The sequence below is a fragment of the Chenopodium album genome, chromosome 9 (genome assembly GCF_948465745.1).
Source record: "Chenopodium album chromosome 9, dcCheAlbu1.1, whole genome shotgun sequence".
NCBI lineage: Eukaryota > Viridiplantae > Streptophyta > Magnoliopsida > Caryophyllales > Amaranthaceae > Chenopodium > Chenopodium album.
The window spans coordinates 68060531-68079835 of record NC_137842.1 but is presented as its reverse complement, the minus strand read 5'-3'; the positions used below and the strand labels follow the sequence as shown (position 1 = coordinate 68079835).

The following is a 19305-nucleotide window of genomic DNA, read 5'->3' as shown; positions in this document are numbered from 1 at the left end:
TGGTTCTCTTAATTCCTTAATTCCTCAATTAGGTTGTATTTAAAAAAAAAATGAAGTTGAGAATTAAAACCATTTAATTAGCAAGCAAAGTTTTACATCATTAAGAGATCTCAGATCATAATTATACTTCTTCTTACACCGGTCACCTCAGAATTAGAGAAACGTAAATAACACCAAATTCAATCTCATAACTAACTGAAATAAATAACAATCCATGAAAGAATTAAGGTTGTCCTTGAATCGCAATTCCATCTATATCTCTCTGAAAGTATGTATCTACATTTGGGGGGTATGAGCGAGTGAATCTTCTTGATGTCCTCAACTTTTGTATCCTACATTTTGCAAGCCCATGTGCTACAACTCTCCTGACGTTATTTAGAATACAGTTCCACGGTCTAGTTACAAGAGTAGCTACGTCCGCAATGACCACAACAAATTCATGGGTTAAGTTATCTCCTTAAAGTTTAGGCACCTCATATTCTTTTGCTAGCAACATTGCTTCACTAATGGTGAGAATCTCAGTTTCCGCTGGGCTTTAGCCATTAGTTTTATAGACATTCCACTGATCCATGAGCCATCTTCCTTCTCGAGAACAACCCCACTACTTGTTTTCCAAGCCCTAGCCAAGAGGCATACACGTTAAGCTTCGTGTACCCCAGCTCTGGCAAGGTCCGTGATGGCTTGATCTAAGGGATTAACTTCGTCCCTTTTCCTTTTGCATCCTTTTATTCAGTCTAGTTTCAATCAAGGTCGTACTTTTGAAGAAAACATTTTAATCATAAAAGAGGTAGCCCATTTTTTGTTGTACGGACTTTGTGTTCATGCGTGTTGCAGACTTTCAGCCACCATCAATCAGCTATACTCCATTTTAACTATAACAAGCGGAAATTGTTATAAAGCTTGTTTCTAACTGCAGTTTTGTTTTGTTTTGTTTTTTTGTTTTTAAAATAAAAATTTCAGTATGGATACTGGATTTTCCACTGTCCTTACAGAGCGTTTGGTATGTGAGAAAGGAAATTTGGGGAATTAAGGTGGGGTATAGATGGGATTTTGGGGAATTAAGGTGGAGTAATGAAAGTGAGTAATAATCCATTGTTTGGTAATTGCTATAAATATGTTGAAATTAACTAAGAAATTTACATCATTGCCCTTACTAATGTCTTTCACCTTCCTCCTCCCCTTTCTCATTAATGGCAATTTAGTCATTTCACATTGTTTCAGGGGGTTTTTTGAATTCCTCGGAACACTAGTCACGTACTGCTAGCAACGAGACTTGACACCTGCAAAACAACGAATATTCCGTTATTGGAATATTCGCCTTTGACGGTTAAGTTAGTAACGGGAAACGGAAAAAGCTACAGAGAGAAAGTAGAGAGAAGTTGGAGCTGTTTTGATGCTCTATTAAATGTTATGTTAATCCACCCCCCCCCCCCCATCATAAATAATTGTGGTATTTATAGGGGTGGGAGTTTGTGCCCCTTAAGGGTTTGTGCCCTAAATTTCCGTGTCCTGATTGGTTGCGCAATCAGGTACTGACACGTGTCAAATGGGGGGGGGGGCGCCGTTTTGCGGCTATCTACAGGAATCTCGGGATTTGGGCTCTGATGTAAAAAAGGCCCTTTTTCTCTCATTTCAGGTGCTCTTTATGAGCTTATTACATGTGTCATCTACCCATTGGGACACGTATCATCATTTGACTGGGCCACGTGTCACTATAGGATTGGACCACGTGTAAAGGGTATTTTTTTACTCTAAACACATATCCCTCTAAATTCCTTTCCCAAGTTACCAGCTCTACTAGGCAATAGAAATATGGGAATTGAGTTATTGAGTGGGAGTTTCTTTCTTATTACCTTTCCCACCCTCTTAGGGGACGTTTGATTCACATAGCGGTATGGGGTTAGAATCAGAAATGAATTCATGATGATATGGTTGTTTGGAACTTGATACCATATACCATGTGCTTGGTTCAATTTTAAAATGAATTAAATTAAATCCCGTGTCATGCACAATTTTTAAAAAAATTTATAACGAATTATAATGTTAATTCAAAATCTACCAAAAAAATAATTCTCATATTATTAAATGAAATTGAAAAAGTTTAAATCTTAATTTATATCTAAAATTAAGTTCCAAATCAAAAAGTAAAAGATATACTGGTAAAAAATATTTTATAAAATGAAAGATATGGAAAATATGAGAATATTTTTTTAGGAAATGAATACTACAATTATATGATTTGGTGAATATTTTTGTAAAGAAGTGAATCACAATTATATAAAAAATGAATTTTTTTATAGGAAGTGAATTAAAAAAAGTATAGAGAAAATATTTTGGAGGAAAAAAGTAGCACCAAGAAGTGATACATGTCATTCTTGGACTCTTGGTGTTTGTTTTACTATTATATTATTGATTGATTTTTTATTTTTTTTTTAAAATTTGATACCTAAATGTATAGGTATGAGTCAAACCTACCTCCCCTATAGGTTTCTAAACCACAACCTAGAGGTTTGATGTACGGATTTTAAATTATAAAAACCATTAACCAAACACATAGTATGAGTTTGAACCATTCTAAACCCATACCTCATACTATATATAGATTTCGTGAACAAAACACCCCCTTAATCACACGTACCAAACGCTCCGTTAGGTAATTAAGCTACTTGTGATTGTGCTCGAGGATTTCTTTATGTCTTTCGCATCCTACAATAGTTACAAACCAATTATTGGATGACAAAGCTAAAGTTGGCATATATAAAATAATATATTCATAAAATTAAGTGGCTTGTTGAGGATGATTCAGCTAGAAATCTAGCATTTTAATTTGTAAGTACGAGTGCACCGTGGTTGGCTAGAATTTAGTTTACTGAGTGTGAAGAATTGCTAGAGATGAGATATTTGTGTGATATATTTTCCGTATTAATATTAGGAAAATAATAATAGGTAATTTATGTTAAGATACGATTTAGTAAATAATATATATTAGTCTATTTAGTATTATTTTATGGAAATTTGTAAGGTGTTAGGATTATTTTCTAATAAAGTGGCTAGATTATCTTTTGTATAAGTACATGATGATTTATTGGTTTAGTCCGGTTAGATCTTGGAATAGTTTACCAAAATTTCATGTGCCAATGGGTTATCAAATTATACGGTATACTAGTGGCGATTCTAGTATGGGTTCAGTGGGTTCAGCTGAACCCATACTAGATCTGGAAAAAAACGAATAGATTTTCTGTAAAAAAAATAATAATTTATAAAGGGTTAAATATTAAATTATGCGCATAAGTACAATACACAACATGTGGACTGCTGGTTAGAGCATTACTTTTAAGGAGAAAAGTCAGGGGTTCGGAACCCACAAACCCCAAATCTCGGTTTTTTTTTTTCCTTTTTGTTTTTTTTTTTTTGTTTTTTTTATTTACAAAAAAACTTATCTCAAAATCTCCAATTCCCCCCAAATCCCAATTATACGAAGCATCACCCTCACAGTCTAACACCCTTCAATTCGTGAACTTCTTTTCATATCTTGAAAGTTTGTATCTGTTCTTCAATTTAAGTTTAGCTTTTAGCTTTTAATTTTTAATTTTATTTTTAAGTTTTAAATTGTTATTGAATTCAAAATTTGTTATATAATTATATTTTTAGTTATACTGTTAATTGAAGATTTGAAGTTGTGTTGATTGGAATTGTAAAGTTGTTAATTAATAAATGGGTATTTGGGTAAATGATGTGAATTGTGAAAATGTGATATCAGAATTCGTGAAATAGAAAGTAGAATGTTAATGTGTATATATTTTGGAATTGTGTTTTATAATTTGGAGATGAAAGGATTAGAATATTTTTTGGAAAGAACGTGTGTCAAAATCGCAAAAATCGTAGAAAGTCGAGTTTAATTGTAATTTTGTTAAACTTTTTATTGTGTTTTTTTTTTTTTTTTTTTTTTTTTTAATTTTTTATTGTCGTTGTACATGACATATATTGTGCACACCCGAATTAGCAAATGCAAATTTTATTTTGAATTATATGATACTATTTGATATCCGGTATTTGCTTGGAGAGTCCGAACCCATAACAAGCAATTCCTGGAATCGCCACTGCGGTATACCCACTGGCGGGATTCATGAATTTTTGGTTTACCCGCTAAAATTACTTAATTATTTAAGACCATGTTCGTGGTTTTAGTAGATAGTTTGATATATGATACTGAGTGAGTTGGAGAATTATTTGTTGGGGTGTGATTTATTCACATCAACTTTGTTAGACGATGGTTTGTAAGTGTTTAAAGATCAAATGAAGTGGGCATCATATATCCCGATGTCAAGAAAATATATTTTATTTGGCAATGTTAAAAAAGTAAGGAAAAGAAAAAAACGACTCTCCCTGTATCGTGAGACAGGGACTTTATGTGAGCGTGGTTTTGCTAAAAGAAAAAACCAATGTGAGCGTGGTTTTGCTCATGAAAGGTTTGGACTATTAAAGGAAGACCAGTTTAAGGCTGGATTATTTTAGATTCTATTTTTTCTTAAAGTAGCCAAAAAAAAAAAACAAAAAAAAAAAGGTTTCCTAAGGGCTTGTTTGGCATCTGTTTTGCTTTTTAGTTTCCTGTTTTTTTGAAAACCAAAAACCAAAAACAGGAAACAAAAAAAAGGTGTTTCCACTTTTCTGTTGTCTGTTTTCACAATTATCATAATTTTAATAAGTTTATATAATTTTTGATTCATTATTGGACTCATATCATATACTTTTAGAAAACAAAAAACCAAAAAACAGAAAACCATTGCAATGCCAAACGAACCCTAAAGAAGTAGTTTTATTTTTTGTGATACTATGATTAAGTTTTTTTAGTGAAATAGTTTATATTTTGAATGAAATAGGTTTTTTTTTTCTTTAACTTTTAGTTATGTTCTAGGCAAAAGCTAACGAACGCCGGGGCCGTTGGATAAGTTAATTAAAAGTAATAAGATTATATTAAAATTAACATTAATTACATCGATCGACGCGTGATTTTATCATGCTTTCCCAAATTAATATCACTTTAGGTGATATTTTAAATGCACGTTCGTTAGCAAGTTCCTATGTTCTATGTTGATTTAGTTATGCTTTTATTACTTTACTTTTAGTTATGATTTTCTAGGGAGGAATTAAAGGAAAAAAAGTACAAAAAAATTTAATTTTTTTTAATAAAAATTACGAGTAATATTTTATAATACAAAAATTAATGTGTTTTTTTTTTTTTTTTTTAATAATTATTTTTTAAATCTTCTACCTTACGTTTTTCTTTTTAAATTTTCATTGTCACTCGTCAACAGTCAATTCAATAATCAATACGGAGTATCAATTAGTGATTAAAGTCCTGCAATTTTTTTCTTTTTTGTTTTTTACAAGAACTAAAGTCACTAAACTACTCAATTAAATAATATGGACCGCCTATGTGATAACATCGTACTGTTTCATGGTCTGCTAATTATACTAGCAGTACACTAGTACCTAACTACCCACGTCCCACCCAATATAATGATATAGTCGATAAAAGGAGGTGCCATTTGTCCAACAACCTTATCTATCCACATCATGTTCATACAACAAGCTTTATAAAAAATAAAATTGAGATTATAAGCAATCACTAATCATCAGTAGTATTCTCAACAAAATATTACTCTTTATTTCTAAAGCCTCAATTTAATCATCCACTTTAAACGATACCATATATCATAGTACATTCATAATTTCGAATGACAACCGTCTCAGTTTTCTCTGCTATTGCAAGAAGGTAAGCATATTAATGATGATTTAAATATTTCTTACACTTATCACTTGGTAGTTGGTACTATACTTTTAACATTGATAATGATTTTTTGTATTGTTCACAGTTTTTTTTTTTTTTTTTTTTTTTTTTTTTTTTTTTTTTTTTTTTTGTAACATAGACCCTACTGAACCAATACGTCTTTTCTATTATTCTTAGGTTAGAAGGCAAGGTTGTTCTCATCACAGGAGGTGCTAGTGGAATCGGAGAATACACCGCTAAACTTTTTACAGAAAATGGTGCCAAGGTTATGATTGCTGATATCCAAGATGATTTGGGCCAATCCGTTTGTAAGGATTTAGGCCCATCAATGGCGTCATATATCCATTGCGATGTCACTAATGAAGCCCATGTTCAAAATGCAGTGGACTCAACCATGGCCCAACATGGAAAACTAGACATCATGTTCAATAATGCAGGAATAGTAGACATTCTCAATCCTAACATCCTTGATGTCACACAATCCGACTTTGAAGAGGTTGTCAAGGTGAATCTTGTTGGACCATTTTTGGGCACCAAGCATGCGGCTCGAGTAATGATTCCAGCTCAACAAGGTAGCATAATTACGACGGCTAGTATTTGCTCTATTATAGGAGGTATAGGAACCCATGCCTACACAAGCTCGAAGCATGGGGTGTTGGGTCTTACAAGAAATATTGCCGTGGAACTTGGAAAGTATGGGATTAGAGTGAATTGTGTATCACCACATTTGGTTGCAACCCCTTTGACAAGAAAAGCTAATGTAGACGATGAAACTATAACTAAGGTCCACTCTAGTCTTAAAGGGGCTTGGTGTAAAAAGGAGGATGTTGCTAATGCGGCTTTATTTCTTGCAAGTGATGCTTCAAAGTTTATTACTGGACATAATCTTATTGTAGACGGAGGGTTTACCATCATGAATCAAGGATTTTGTATGTTTGAATAATTTGTGTAATCATGACTAAATGCCAAAATCTATGGTTATTTTAATTAGTAACGATCTATAAAAGTTGTAATTGTTCCTCCGTCCTCATTTCTGTTTCAGTTACTAATAATGTTCAACAAAGAACAGTTTGATAGTGGCTTTACTCAAATTCATACTAAAGTTTCACATTACAATTCATCTACTGAATCAGATCATTCAGATGACATCCACCGGAAACAGACTACAACAATGCTAATCTATTGGTTCAGTAGTTCAGTAGAGGCCACATTAGGCACAAACAAGTACAGATTGATGCATTACATTATCAGTCTACCAAAAGTAGATTAGCAGCAAAAGCAGTAGAAAATAGAATATTACCGTGCCTTCACCAGATATTAACAAATGTACTACAAAAGATAGCCGCCATTTAATTACTTCCAAAGGCCTACATAGCACATCATCAGCGCTTCTCTAATGGCACTAAAAAACAACCAAAAGTGCAAGCTCCTTGAGAGATCAAAAGTGCAAGCTTTAACAATGCCAATTCCCAACCCTGCAAAAAACAGGAAAAAAAAAAAAAAAAGAGCAATTCAATAGCAGCAACACATATTCATGAGCATATCATATGCAAGAAATCTAAAGTTTTCCCTTCAAACTCAATGGCTAATGAATGCATTCTAAGCTTCTCAATGCCAAAGTCAGGGTCCTTGAATTTACAAGACTCAATCAAAGGATCTTCTTAGTTTAATAGTGCTATTATTGAAGTTGGACTGTTATATCAATTACAGATATAATCCCCAATGTAGATAAGTTGGACTACTAAGCATCAATCATTGACTAAATTTTACATGTAAGTTGTGAATTAACAAGCAAATGAACACAACCATTGGACATTATGAAACTTTCAACTATTACAGTCACATATCTTATGGCAGAGATGGTTCATGAATTTTGGTTAGATTGGAACACATAATGATGATGACATAAGTCTTTTGTGTGGCTTTCGTGACAGACTTTCTCGATCCTCTCTTGGATGCAAATGAGTATTTTAATCTATACATATCATGCATAAGGTGTATACTTGGTCTAAACGAAGTATCTTTTGTCCAACTTAAGTGCATCTTATTATTTTTTTTGTATATATGGATTTTAAAAAAGGATTTAACACATTCTTTTTCCTCATCCAATAGTGTCATTGAAATATGAATAATCTCAGAGTGAAGCAGTTGCATGTTAGCAATAAAACATGTCAACAAGGATGAAACCAAAAAAATAAAATAAAAAGTGTAAAGACAATATTCAGACCAATGAAAGACAAATTTCATACTTACAACACGCAATTCAGATCAAAATCCAATTAGCTGGTAGCATCCTCAAAAAAAGATCACAGCTTCAGCTTGAACCCCACAGAAAGATAATTATCCAAATCATTCCTGATGAAAAGAATGAAGTTCTTTAGAAGGGTCAATAAGAGTCATTACATAGAAATTAATCTATCCAAGATAATAGCAAAGCAAAATTACTAATTAGAACCTATTTAGTTCCGGAAAATAAAAGTAACCACAAAGTAAGAGAAGAATAACACAATTTTTGTTAAATGTCAAACAATCAGAAGAAAAATGGTAAAGATTTATTACTCTACTAGTGATAATAGCTTCCAAACATAGCATTATAACTTGAATAGACATTTAGACGATAACAATCCATACTTAGGTAAGAAGGGGAATGGAGATGTTGGTAGTGGCCTCGGCTTTCTAGACATTAATCGTAATCATACCAAACATAAGCCATGAGTGTATGACTGCCACACAACTAAGAGCATATACAATAATGAAAGTAACACTATCACAAAGCTAAGATCATTAGGCAGCTACTTTAAAAATCACCAGTAAACTCTTAAGGAATTTCCCCTGCATAGCAAACATTAACCAAACAAGTCACAGAACAACACAATCCATCATTGAACAACAAAATATATATGCAAACAACATAGAAGAAAATTTGTTTACTTCTTTTTGTTCTTCTTTGGTAAGGTTCCACTTTGAAATCGCGACTCATCTTCAACCGAGACAAGGCTGCCCACGAAATACTCCATCCCCACAGGTTCAAATGGCATCCCCTGAACTGTGTATTCATTAAATTTCTCGGACTTCAAATCATACCAACCTAGTATCCTACCGTCAATCTCTAGCAACACTCTTTGCTCGTCGGAGTAAACAAGAGGCTTAAGCTGTACCATACTCAACATCTTCCTAGGCTCGCGAATACTGTATACCTTAGTCCAGGAATCATTCCTTCCATGCTCCTTCATTACCCACACCTCAGCAGATTCCAGTATAGGATCATGTAACTCATAAGGAGAAAGTTTATTAATGTCACATGAATGATGATTGATAAATAGACTTAAACACCCACCCAATTCATACAAACGCATCAGCCAATAAGTCTTTAGGTTAACATCATATTTGGGGCATTTCATAAGCGAGAAACTCTCGGTTCGAAGATCGAAACTTGCAATAAACTTACACAGCTTCGAACCCAATATCCTTCTTTTTACCATGTAATGTAAAGCCTCATTAACAAGAACACCATTGCAATCAGCATAGTAGAGATAGTATGGAATACCTTTCACACATTTCCACGAATTCTCTTTCAGGCTATACACTTTCGCTTCATTTCTGGAATTCTTACGGTTTTTAAGCCCTTGAATCATCATCAAAACCTTGTAATCGTCGTTCTTGCTGTCATACCCGAACCCGTAAACTAAACAATCTTTGTCAAGGTCTATGGTTGGAATAGAGGGGAGCTTACGGTGTGATCCGGTAAGAGGATTGTACAAGAATACGTCGTTTCCCGATTCGTCGGAAATGCAAACGACGCCGTTGCAAGAACCAATAAAAATCACAGTTTTACGAGGTTTGAGGGGGTGGCGGAGCTCCGAGAAAGAGATCCGATTAGGTTCGAGATCGAGCTCGGCGGAATGAAGAGAAGAGTAATGGAGGAGGAGATGACGATTGGAGTTGGAAATTAGGGATTGATTGAGGTGTAATTTGATGAAATTAGGGTTTTTGATTAGGGAATACCAGGATTTGCAGACGCATAGGAAGCTAAGAAGTGATTTAACAGGGAGTTGAGAGAGAATTTGGGTGATAATTTCAATTGGGAGATCCGCCATTGTTGATCAAGCTTGAGCTGAAGACAAGTTATGAGTGTTTATGAAGAGGGTTTTGAAATGAAACGACAAAAGTGGTTTTATAGTTCTACTCTAACCTTTTCCAATTCCCGCTCTTTTTTTTCCCTCCTTTTCTTTCCCTCTTTATTTTATTTTTCTCCTCACTCTCTTTTATTACTTTCCCTCCTTAATGTAGGATTTTAGGGCCAAGGGATATAGGTAGTTGACACAATGATACAAATATACGAGTATATAGCTTCGTTTCTTCTTTTTTCGTGTTTGTCAATACATGATATAGACTTCCTCTATTTATTAATTATTCAACATTAACATGTTTAACATGTATGAGTATAATTGTCAAATGATGGTGACTTTGCCTTCAATAGATTTGACTTTGTAGGAAAAAAGATAGAATTTGGTGTTAACATTATGCACAAGCTCATAATGTAACTTGTGGCATTATTTAGATTGATATCATGAATTCATGATTTCAATTTAATAAGGTTGTAAAATATAAGCTGTGAAACTCAATCCAACTTGGTTCAAACTGAAGTTTTATAATTAGGATAAGTGAGTGTATAATTTGGTTTTTTTACTACAGTTACAAATCTACCATAACCTATCTATGCATACATTTTACAGGATACACTATACAGGGGTAGCAAGTAGCAATCAACCAAATGTATGATGTATATATGAGCATATATGTATTAAGCATAATTTAAAGATGCGCGACTTTTATTTTATTTTACAGTGACATACAAAAATCATCGGACTAGAGTTCATAACAAAAATGACAAGTTTCCATAATAATTTACTCTAATAAAACAAAGGCACCAACAATGAACAAGTCTTCTGCTCTTATCTAACCATTGCCTAGCTAGCTAGTTGAAATGGCCGGAGTCAATCCAACCTGGAACAGGCCAAAAAATGCTGGTGTATTTAGAAGGCAAATCATCAGCAGTGATAATTCTACCATCTTCTAAGGTATAGACTCCAAAGAATTTGCTAATTCTGCCACAATACTCCGGCTTTGATTTGTAGGCGTTTAAATAGGAAGATACATCCCCCTCAAACCCTTCTTGGGTGAAAAATATGCAATTCCCTTGATCCCAACCAAAATCTTGAGCTGAAACAGAAAATGTAACGTACTTACTCAAAAAAAACACTCGGTCACCCAAACCCTTAACTTGCTCCCAAAAGTAATTAGCCTCCCCATTTAGTGAAATGGAACACCCCAAAGCGAATACTTTAAGCTCAAGCGGCTCTCCACATTCAAAATCACCATCATAACCTCCTATATCAGAATCATAGTAATAACCAATATCATTCACTTTATGAACCAGGTATAACCTCCCACATGATTCCACCAAGTAATGGTAAAGCCCATAAGAGTTGTACTCTTCCAAGTGACCATTAATGATCTCTTTCACCTCGACTGTCACAGGATCAATAACTAGCAGCCTTGCCCTTACTCGGATCAGTAGCATAAAATCTGCCCTCTAATGTATCAGCCATTTAGCTACTGATCCGAGTAAGGGCATTTAGCTTTTGGTAATATAATATCTCCAGTCTCTAAGGCTCTCTAATGTATCAGCCATTTAGCTTGGTTATGATAATTTACTGAATGGTGTTGGCTAAAGAGATGGAATTTGGATGGTATAAAATGAGAGATCTACCTCTCTTATAATATATAGGGGAATCGTATGTACGAGTATTAATTTAGTGGGAACATGAATTTGGAAGATCCGTAATGCATAGGAAACTGAAGAGCCTTTGGCAGTTGATGTGTATTTATGCCATTTTTTGGTTATCGAGTAAGATTCTCGTGCTTCGTATCTGACTAATCAATTGCTTTACATTACAACGAGTAAAACAATTACTTGTATTACCAAGATCGATCGGAAGTTGATTGAACTCTTCAAATTCTTTAGACTGCTCCAATTCTTATTGAAAATAGATTAGCATATACAAAATATTTTGAATCACCTCATGCACATGTATTTATACTACTCGTACTCGTACTACATATGCTCCCCCCAATTTATGTATTTATTTATTTTGGAAACACTCCCCAATTCAATACTACGTACATATCCTTTTTCTTTTTTTTTTTTTTTCCTAATTAAGAACAACATTTTGGTAAAGGACTTAAAAGACTAAAGTTACATGTGATGAAGAGAGAGATGAAAAGAAACGACAATTTAAAAATAAAAACAAATAATTTGTTACAAATTATTGAGATTAGTCATGGTTTTAAAGTAGAATTTGACTCAATCCAATTAATTGTAGATGGAGAACTAACATCTTCCGCAACATCAAAAAAAGTACTAGACTACACAAGCAACTATTTAATGCAGCGGATTAAAGAACATAAAAGTTTTTCATCAAAATATAAGATACACAACTACCACACATGCAACTCCAGCACTTGAATATCATCAATTGAGTTTATAAACTTTAATTAAACCAGAAACAAGTGAGAATTTTGGGCACTTGAACACAAAGCAATTCCATCTCAAGGTCTACTTGTCGAGAAATTTTGAACAAAAAAATTTGCTAATTGGTTCAAATGAGCAACAAGCATCTTTTTCAATCATCAATACTTCAATAGTAAGCTACAGAGTATTAAGAATTTCCTCAGCAAAGCAACAATGAACCAAACAAGCCACAAAACACAAAATAATAGAATCCCAAGATTATTAAAGCATATCATCTATCCAACAGTAGTTGTCAAATAAAGTACCTAATACTCCATATGATCATACGTAGATAAATGTACAACAAAACATACAAAGTAGGTTACTTGCAAATTCCTCATATACTGGATTCATCTAGACAAAGCTCCTCGGTCCAATATACCGCCTCCACCAAGGGTCATTTCAACGACAGTAAGTAAAGAGAAACATGTTATGAGCCTTTTGCCACATAAGAAGTTGTAGCCCTGGAAATTGTAAAAGAAATTAGTTCATAAGCCGATAAAGGTACTTCACAAATAATTATGAACGAAAACTTATAGGTCAAATTGAAGCAGACTATGACCTTTTGATGCAAAAGTTCAAGCAATCTTGTGTATGTTTACAGAAATTTAGATCACTGCAAGATGACTTCCATACTTACCATATAATTCTGAACTATCTCATCAGTAACCAATTCTCATAGCCTGAGCTTGAACCCCTTAGATAGAAAGTTATCCAAATTATCCCTGAATAAAAGAAGGGAGAGCTTCAGAATGTGCATTAATAATTTATCATGGATACTTACTAGACAAAATAATGAAAGAAGACCCTATCAAAGCTACCCAAATATCAACTGATGCAAGAGGAAACATGCATCTATTTAGACGCAAACAAAAACACAAAAAAAGAGAAGAGAGGGGGGGGGGGGGGGGGGAGGAGGGATGGATAATGGGACACCTATAAAATAGATGAAACACAATTTCAGAATAGGCAACATGCTAGGATCATCATAACCGATTCACAAAGAGCTCCATAAGTCATTAGGTCAATATGTAGATTAAATTAACATAGGAATACAGCTTGATTGACAGAACATTCAAGATTCATCATATATAAGCCTCTTTTTAGATGAGATGAGAGCAACATTGGCAGTGGCCTCTGCATTCTCATAGATACCACAACAGCCATTAAAAACTTATAAATGTATCCATGTAAAAGTACAACACAGAAGCGCAATTACAATTGACATAATCTTAAACAAACTATGACACAGCACACAGGTAATTCGATTGAACGAGCTTTCTTCAGCCCTCAAAGGTTCTCATGGATTGCAATGTATCAACTTTCGTTTTGCTAAATCAACCAAATATTGCACCTCTCCTAGTCTACTTGTCCTATTAGGATGACACGAAAATCAGAAGGATTAGTCAGAGCTGCACTCACCCCTAATGAGGCATCTAAATTCGTCTTTTTTTGTGAGTGTTAATCATTAAAAGGATCTAAGACATGGATGGCTTTCCTGCATTTATATACATTAGAAATCACATCTAAGTGACTACCTGATTGAAGTGATAGATACATGTGATGAAAGGGTATGGAAATGTAATTGAGAGTAGGAGTAATAAAGCAAACAATTTGTCCGGTAGCAGTGAGAACTTTGAAACTCTAATGTCAAAGATGCATAACAAAGGCCTCATAAATCTTTGATCAGAATCTCACTTTGATAGAAAGAACATCATTCAAAAGCTATTCAGGATTCTTCAATCTTGCTCTCATACTTAGTATCCCAAACAGCAGCTACAATTCTACAAAAACATCATTAAGGCCAACAAATCCTATGCCTTTCACCTAGCTAAAAGAACATCCTATTCCAAGAAAATGACAATACTTAATAGTTACAAAATAACAACATTAGAATATTGATTAAGGAAGAAAAAAACCAGATCAAGGTAGAGAATCAAAATTTTATAATCATATCATTTTAAGATAATAAAACATGCTAGCTTCAGCAAACACTCAGAAAAAAATTACTTGAGTGAGACGTTAGAAACGTTGGTAGCAGCTTCTGCTTTCTAACTTCTAACAGCAATCACTGCTGGTGAATTTTGTTGTAGTATTTCCCCCGCCCTTATCTCACTCTCTACTTTTGGTCCTGTGTGGCATTGACATTATGGTGCTACATCACCACCTTAGTCTAATTTAACAGTTTTGTAACGCATAACTTATGTGATACTATTGTAATTTAGGTCTAACCTCACTCCAAAATAAAAAACAACAATCCATAACAAACATATAGTAGTAAAATAAAAGGGCCACCTAATCTGTTTAAAGACACATAGAATAGATGATCAACCTAAAAATGAACCACAACCAAGTAAAAGAAAGTACAGCACAAAGAGGGATCATACATTTGGGATTTGGCGAAAAGGAAATGCGAAAAAATAGATTAAATTAAACTTTTTACTTCTTTTTGTTCTTCTTTGGCGAGGTTCCCCTTTCAAGACGCGGCTTATCTCCAAACGAAACAAGGCTGCCAATGAAACACACAGTCTCCACAACTTCATTTGGCCGCCCACGAACCGTGCATCTATCAAATTTGTTGGACTTGACATCATACCATCCAAGTCTCTCACCGTCTATCTCCAACAAAATCTTCCGACCATCTTTAGCATAAACAACAGGCTTAATCTCAATAAGAGCCCCAAAATTCTCCGGTTTGCAAATCCTAAACAATCTAGTCCAAGACTCTTTCTTTCCATGCTCTTTCATCACCCACAAATCGACACGATTCGCAAACTGTCTTACAGTCAACATCTCAGGGGTTAAATCAGCAAGATTTTCATTATGAATATTAAGCACCAAACACAAACACCCACCCAATTCAGCCAAGAAAAACATCAAATCACTCCTTAACATATCATCATCTTTCGGGCATTCAATAAGCGAGAAACTCTCAGTCTGAAGATTAAAACTGACAATGAACTTAAATTGCGACTCCAATTCCTTGGTTACCATGAAATGTAAAGCCTCATTAACAAGCAAACCACTGAATCCTCTATAACAGAGATAATATGGAAAACTTCCAACAGTTTTCCATGAATTGTTGTTCGAACTATACAATATCACTTCACTCTCATCAACCACCCTCAAAACCTTGTAATCGTCGTTCTTGCTATCGTATCCAAACCCTAACACAATGAAATCATTACTAGGGTTTGAAATTTGATCGACGGGGATTTCACGACGTGATTTGGTAAGAGGATTGTATTAAACGACGTCGTTTTTGGATTCATCAGAGATGCAAACGACGCCGTTGCAGGAACCAACCAATTTGACAGCATTGTGGTGTTTCAGAGGGTGGTGGAGCTCCGAGTAAGAGATACGGTTAAGGTTGAGGTCGAGGTCGGCGGTATGAAGAGATGATGAGTATTCAGATGAAACGAGGAGATGACGATCGGAATTAGAAATTAGGGTTTGTTTGAGGTGTAGTTTGATGAAATTAGGGGATTTGATCAAGGAATTCCAGGATTTGCAGACGCATTTGAAGCGGAGAAGAGGTTTCGCTGGAATTCTTGACAGAATATCGGCAAGTATCTCAGAAGGGAGTGCCGCCATTGTTGATTGAATTCAAGCCCTAAGGTTCGAAACTTTGTGATCAAAGGCGCAATTGTTGATCGAGTAATTAAAGTCAATTTAGAATGTTAGGGTTTTAACTTTTTTTTTTTTTTTTTTTTTTTTTTTTTTGATGAAAATTGATTTTAGGATCACGGACTGTGAAACTTGAAAAGATGCACGGGGCGAATATCCGTATCGTTAGTACTAACGGTTCAGATAATCGATACTCAATATCACTAAAAGTGATATTTATAAGCCGAACCGATAAGTTTGGGTATCCGAACTTCGGGTACCTGGATTTTCAAATCGGTTATCGGGGATCCAACAATTATTATGATATCATTTAACACTAATTAACAATAATACCACATGATCTTGACCAAATCCATTCATAATATTACTAATGAAAAATATATTTAAGTAGGAAAAAAAAACTGTTTATCAAATCGGATCGGTTAACCGTTAATTTTAAAATGATACTTAATAACCATACCTGATAACAAATCATACTTGATTGTGATGATTATCGGAATGGGTACCCTAATTTTCGGAACGATTACGGATCGGGTGTTCGGGTAGTTTTGCTCAGCCCTAAATTCCTTAGCTCTTACTTGTTAATATTGTATTATTATTATGTATCTATACTTACGAGTATTATTTAAAAACACAAACCATCATGTCACATATAAAGTGTAAACTTTATTTTAATGTCACCTCAGCTTTTTATTAATTAATATCATTTCTCATAAGTAAAAGAAAAAGACACTAGCTTTAATTAAATAAATGGATGCATGTTTATTTTTTTATTCACTTTCCTCCAACTTGTAATTGTAGAAGGTGAATCAAAATGTATTACCCCTTCTTCTCTTTTATAAACTATTCATTTTTCTAATAAAATGTATTACTACCTCTATTTCACACAACTTTGAAGGGTGCACGAACTTCTAGCCAAAATTTGTTTGTGCGTGTAAGATAAAGAGAGAAAAATTGAAATAAATGTGATAAGAAGAGAGATATATAGAGAGAAATAACAACCTAAAAAAGAAAGAAAACATTAGTTGCAAACAATATGTAGCATCCATTTTTTTATAAAAGTTGCAAAATATATGAAACACAGGTAGTACAAAATAAAAACTTATATTGTACACCTATAAATAATTCGTGTATTGCTTGAGTCTGAACGCTAGTTATCATTAAATTTGAGTATATAATGACACCAATTTTTTTTTTACCAATAAATTATACTCTCTATTATGAGTATTATTTTGCTATTTATTTTTAAAAAATAAGGTACTGTATTATTTTGCTATTTATTTTAAAAAAATAAGGTACTGTATTATTTTGCTATGATATCATAACATCAATACTGATATTTCTTTGTTCAAAAGAAAATGATACTCCGTATCTCTACATATTCCAACGTCACAATATATATATATATATATTTTTTTTGAAAGAAGTGCATACCCAATATTTCATTAACCTAAAACTCATAAATTCCCCATACGGCTATACAGTATACACACCATCCATCTTCCAAAATATGTTGATGAAGCGCCGCTTCCCCCATTTCTTGAACTTTCCCTAGAAAAATCTATCAAAACCCAGCATTATAAAAAGCACTACTCCATACAAACTACTGTCTTCACCACTTTCTCTTACACAAGTAAACCATAAACTGATAAACGGATAAACCCTTTACAAATCATCCAAATTATCCCATCAAATATGGCTAACCAACCACAAATTGTAAGAGATTGGAGTAGTCTCCCTGTTGACATCCTCTCCCTAGTCCTTCGAGGCCTAAACAACACCGAAACTGACCGTCGTAGGCTGCGTAGTGTCTGCACCTCTTGGCGTGCCTCTATTTTTCCTCCTAACCCCCCTCTGCATTTCCCTCTTGAGGTAATCCTCCCTACCCATAATAAGATTAACACACCACGATCCGACCATTGCATCGACAATGACACTGGATATTTACACCAGAGTGTCTTTTACCTCATTTCTAAACCTGCAGAAACTGAAACCAGCAGTACCAGTACTGATGTCTGGCTCACTCGAGTCGATGAAATGTCAGGCCCTTTTCATACATGGACACTTCAGAATCCCATTTCTCCTGCTCATGTATTTTTACCAATGCCAGATTTCAAAGCTGAGGTTAGCTTCTTAGATTATAGAATCTCTGAAGTTGCAAGATCATACAGTTTGTCCTGTTACAGTTTTTCTGATGACAGTCCTAGAGCTGTTAAGATTGTTATGCTTCCAAAATCAGGCGCCACTGCTGAAAATTACTCGCTTCTGGCTTTGTATGTTGATGGGAATTTGGGGTTGTTAAAGTCTGGAGCAGAGGAATGGGTTATCATCCCTTTCGAAAGCCGTCGTTTCAGTGATGTTATTGCTTATAAGGGTGAATTTTATGCTATTGATTACAAGGGTAAGCTGATATCGATTGATCCTCGAACATTCGAGGTGAAAACAATTGCAAGGCCACATTTGGAGGAAGTGGAAAGTGAAGGGTTTATGATTTACTCCTATTTGGTGGAATCGTGTGGGAAACTTTGCCTGGTTAACAAAGTTGTTAACATGAGTGCCCGTATTATGGAGGCTACTTTCTATGACAAGGTAAAAAAGAAGTTTGTCATTCATGACTACTTGAGTGAAGTAGGAGAACCACTTGAGTTTATGGTATCTACCTTGAGCTGTTCTTGCTCGAGCTCACCAAATAGCGAAAAGGAGTACTATTGGGAGACAGTGAAGAATCTAGGAGACCGACTGTTGTTTGTGAGCGAATATGTAAGCTTCTCTCTATCAGCTCGAGAAATAGGTTGGAGTCGAGGGAATTGCATATTTTTCACCCAAGAAGGATTCAAGGGGCATGGATACTACTGCTATGGAGACGTGCATTGTGATGATATTGATCACAGCTATAAGTCAGAGTTGCAAATGTTCAGCAGATTTTGTGGACTCCATACTTTGAAAGACGGCCGAGTGATGACTGGTGTTGATTTGCCTTCCAAGTTTACCAAGATTTTCTGGCCTGTGCCTACTTGGTTGGCCTCCAATCCAATCCTGCCGTCTGACAAAACTGAAGCTGATGCTGTTTCTTTTTAGGCTACTTAAGTAAAATAGCAACTTTTGTATTCAAATGAGATGAACAAATTCTAGTGCTAATTGTGCTACTAGTAGTCTTTTGTTGAACTATGTGAGTGCTGCGACACTGTGTTTTGACTCTCTCCTTAATGAGCAGTATCTATGTACTGTAATTGGCTGCTTTGTGCTGTATTAAGTTAATCTAATTGCTTTCTTTAACCTAAAATAGTAATCACTTTAATCAATAGTACCTGAG

General features: G+C 34.5%; 5 protein-coding genes across 5 annotated transcripts; 2 read left to right on the top strand and 3 right to left on the bottom strand.

Moving 5' to 3' along the window:
- The first annotated feature begins 5548 nt into the window (after positions 1–5548).
- LOC145558943 (secoisolariciresinol dehydrogenase-like) lies at positions 5549–6867 on the top strand. The gene is made up of 2 exons (XM_081620320.1): positions 5549–5776; positions 5969–6867. Exons 1-2 carry the CDS (start codon positions 5739–5741, stop codon positions 6732–6734), a joined length of 804 nt encoding a protein of 267 aa, XP_081476446.1. The 5' UTR covers positions 5549–5738; the 3' UTR covers positions 6735–6867.
- A 1851-nt stretch (positions 6868–8718) lies between these two features.
- On the bottom strand, positions 8719–9888 carry LOC145558048 (F-box protein CPR1-like). The gene has a single exon (XM_081619201.1). It carries the CDS (start codon positions 9886–9888, stop codon positions 8719–8721), a length of 1170 nt encoding a protein of 389 aa, XP_081475327.1.
- Positions 9889–12514: 2626 nt separating this feature from the next.
- On the bottom strand, positions 12515–15718 carry LOC145558949 (F-box protein CPR1-like). Its single transcript, XM_081620328.1, has 3 exons — positions 14809–15718; positions 13006–13090; positions 12515–12829 (listed from the first exon to the last, which is right to left on the bottom strand). The coding sequence occupies exons 1-2, from the start codon at positions 15357–15359 to the stop codon at positions 13042–13044; spliced, it is 600 nt and encodes a 199-aa protein (XP_081476454.1). The 5' UTR covers positions 15360–15718; the 3' UTR covers positions 12515–12829; positions 13006–13041.
- LOC145558047 (F-box protein CPR1-like) lies at positions 15612–15959 on the bottom strand. Its single transcript, XM_081619199.1, has one exon. It carries the CDS (start codon positions 15957–15959, stop codon positions 15612–15614), a length of 348 nt encoding a protein of 115 aa, XP_081475325.1.
- Positions 15960–17687: 1728 nt separating this feature from the next.
- On the top strand, positions 17688–19070 carry LOC145558046 (F-box protein SKIP23-like). The gene has a single exon (XM_081619198.1). The coding sequence runs from the start codon at positions 17688–17690 to the stop codon at positions 19068–19070; it is 1383 nt and encodes a 460-aa protein (XP_081475324.1).
- Positions 19071–19305: the final 235 nt, after the last annotated feature.

Bases quoted from the DNA above. Each gene is read 5' to 3' on its own strand.
- LOC145558046 (XM_081619198.1), top strand. From the start codon at position 17,688: ATGGCTAACCAACCACAAATTGTAAGAGATTGGAGTAGTCTCCCTGTT.
- LOC145558949 (XM_081620328.1), bottom strand. From the start codon at position 15,359: ATGGTAACCAAGGAATTGGAGTCGCAATTTAAGTTCATTGTCAGTTTT. The intron at 13,091-14,808 runs GTAAAAAGTTTA...TCTTTTATTCAG, and splicing joins CCAAAGAAGAACAAAAAGAA to GGATAATTTGGATAACTTTC.
- LOC145558943 (XM_081620320.1), top strand. From the start codon at position 5,739: ATGACAACCGTCTCAGTTTTCTCTGCTATTGCAAGAAG. The intron at 5,777-5,968 runs GTAAGCATATTA...TATTATTCTTAG, and splicing joins TTCTCTGCTATTGCAAGAAG to GTTAGAAGGCAAGGTTGTTC.
- LOC145558048 (XM_081619201.1), bottom strand. From the start codon at position 9,888: ATGGCGGATCTCCCAATTGAAATTATCACCCAAATTCTCTCTCAACTC.
- LOC145558047 (XM_081619199.1), bottom strand. From the start codon at position 15,959: ATGGCGGCACTCCCTTCTGAGATACTTGCCGATATTCTGTCAAGAATT.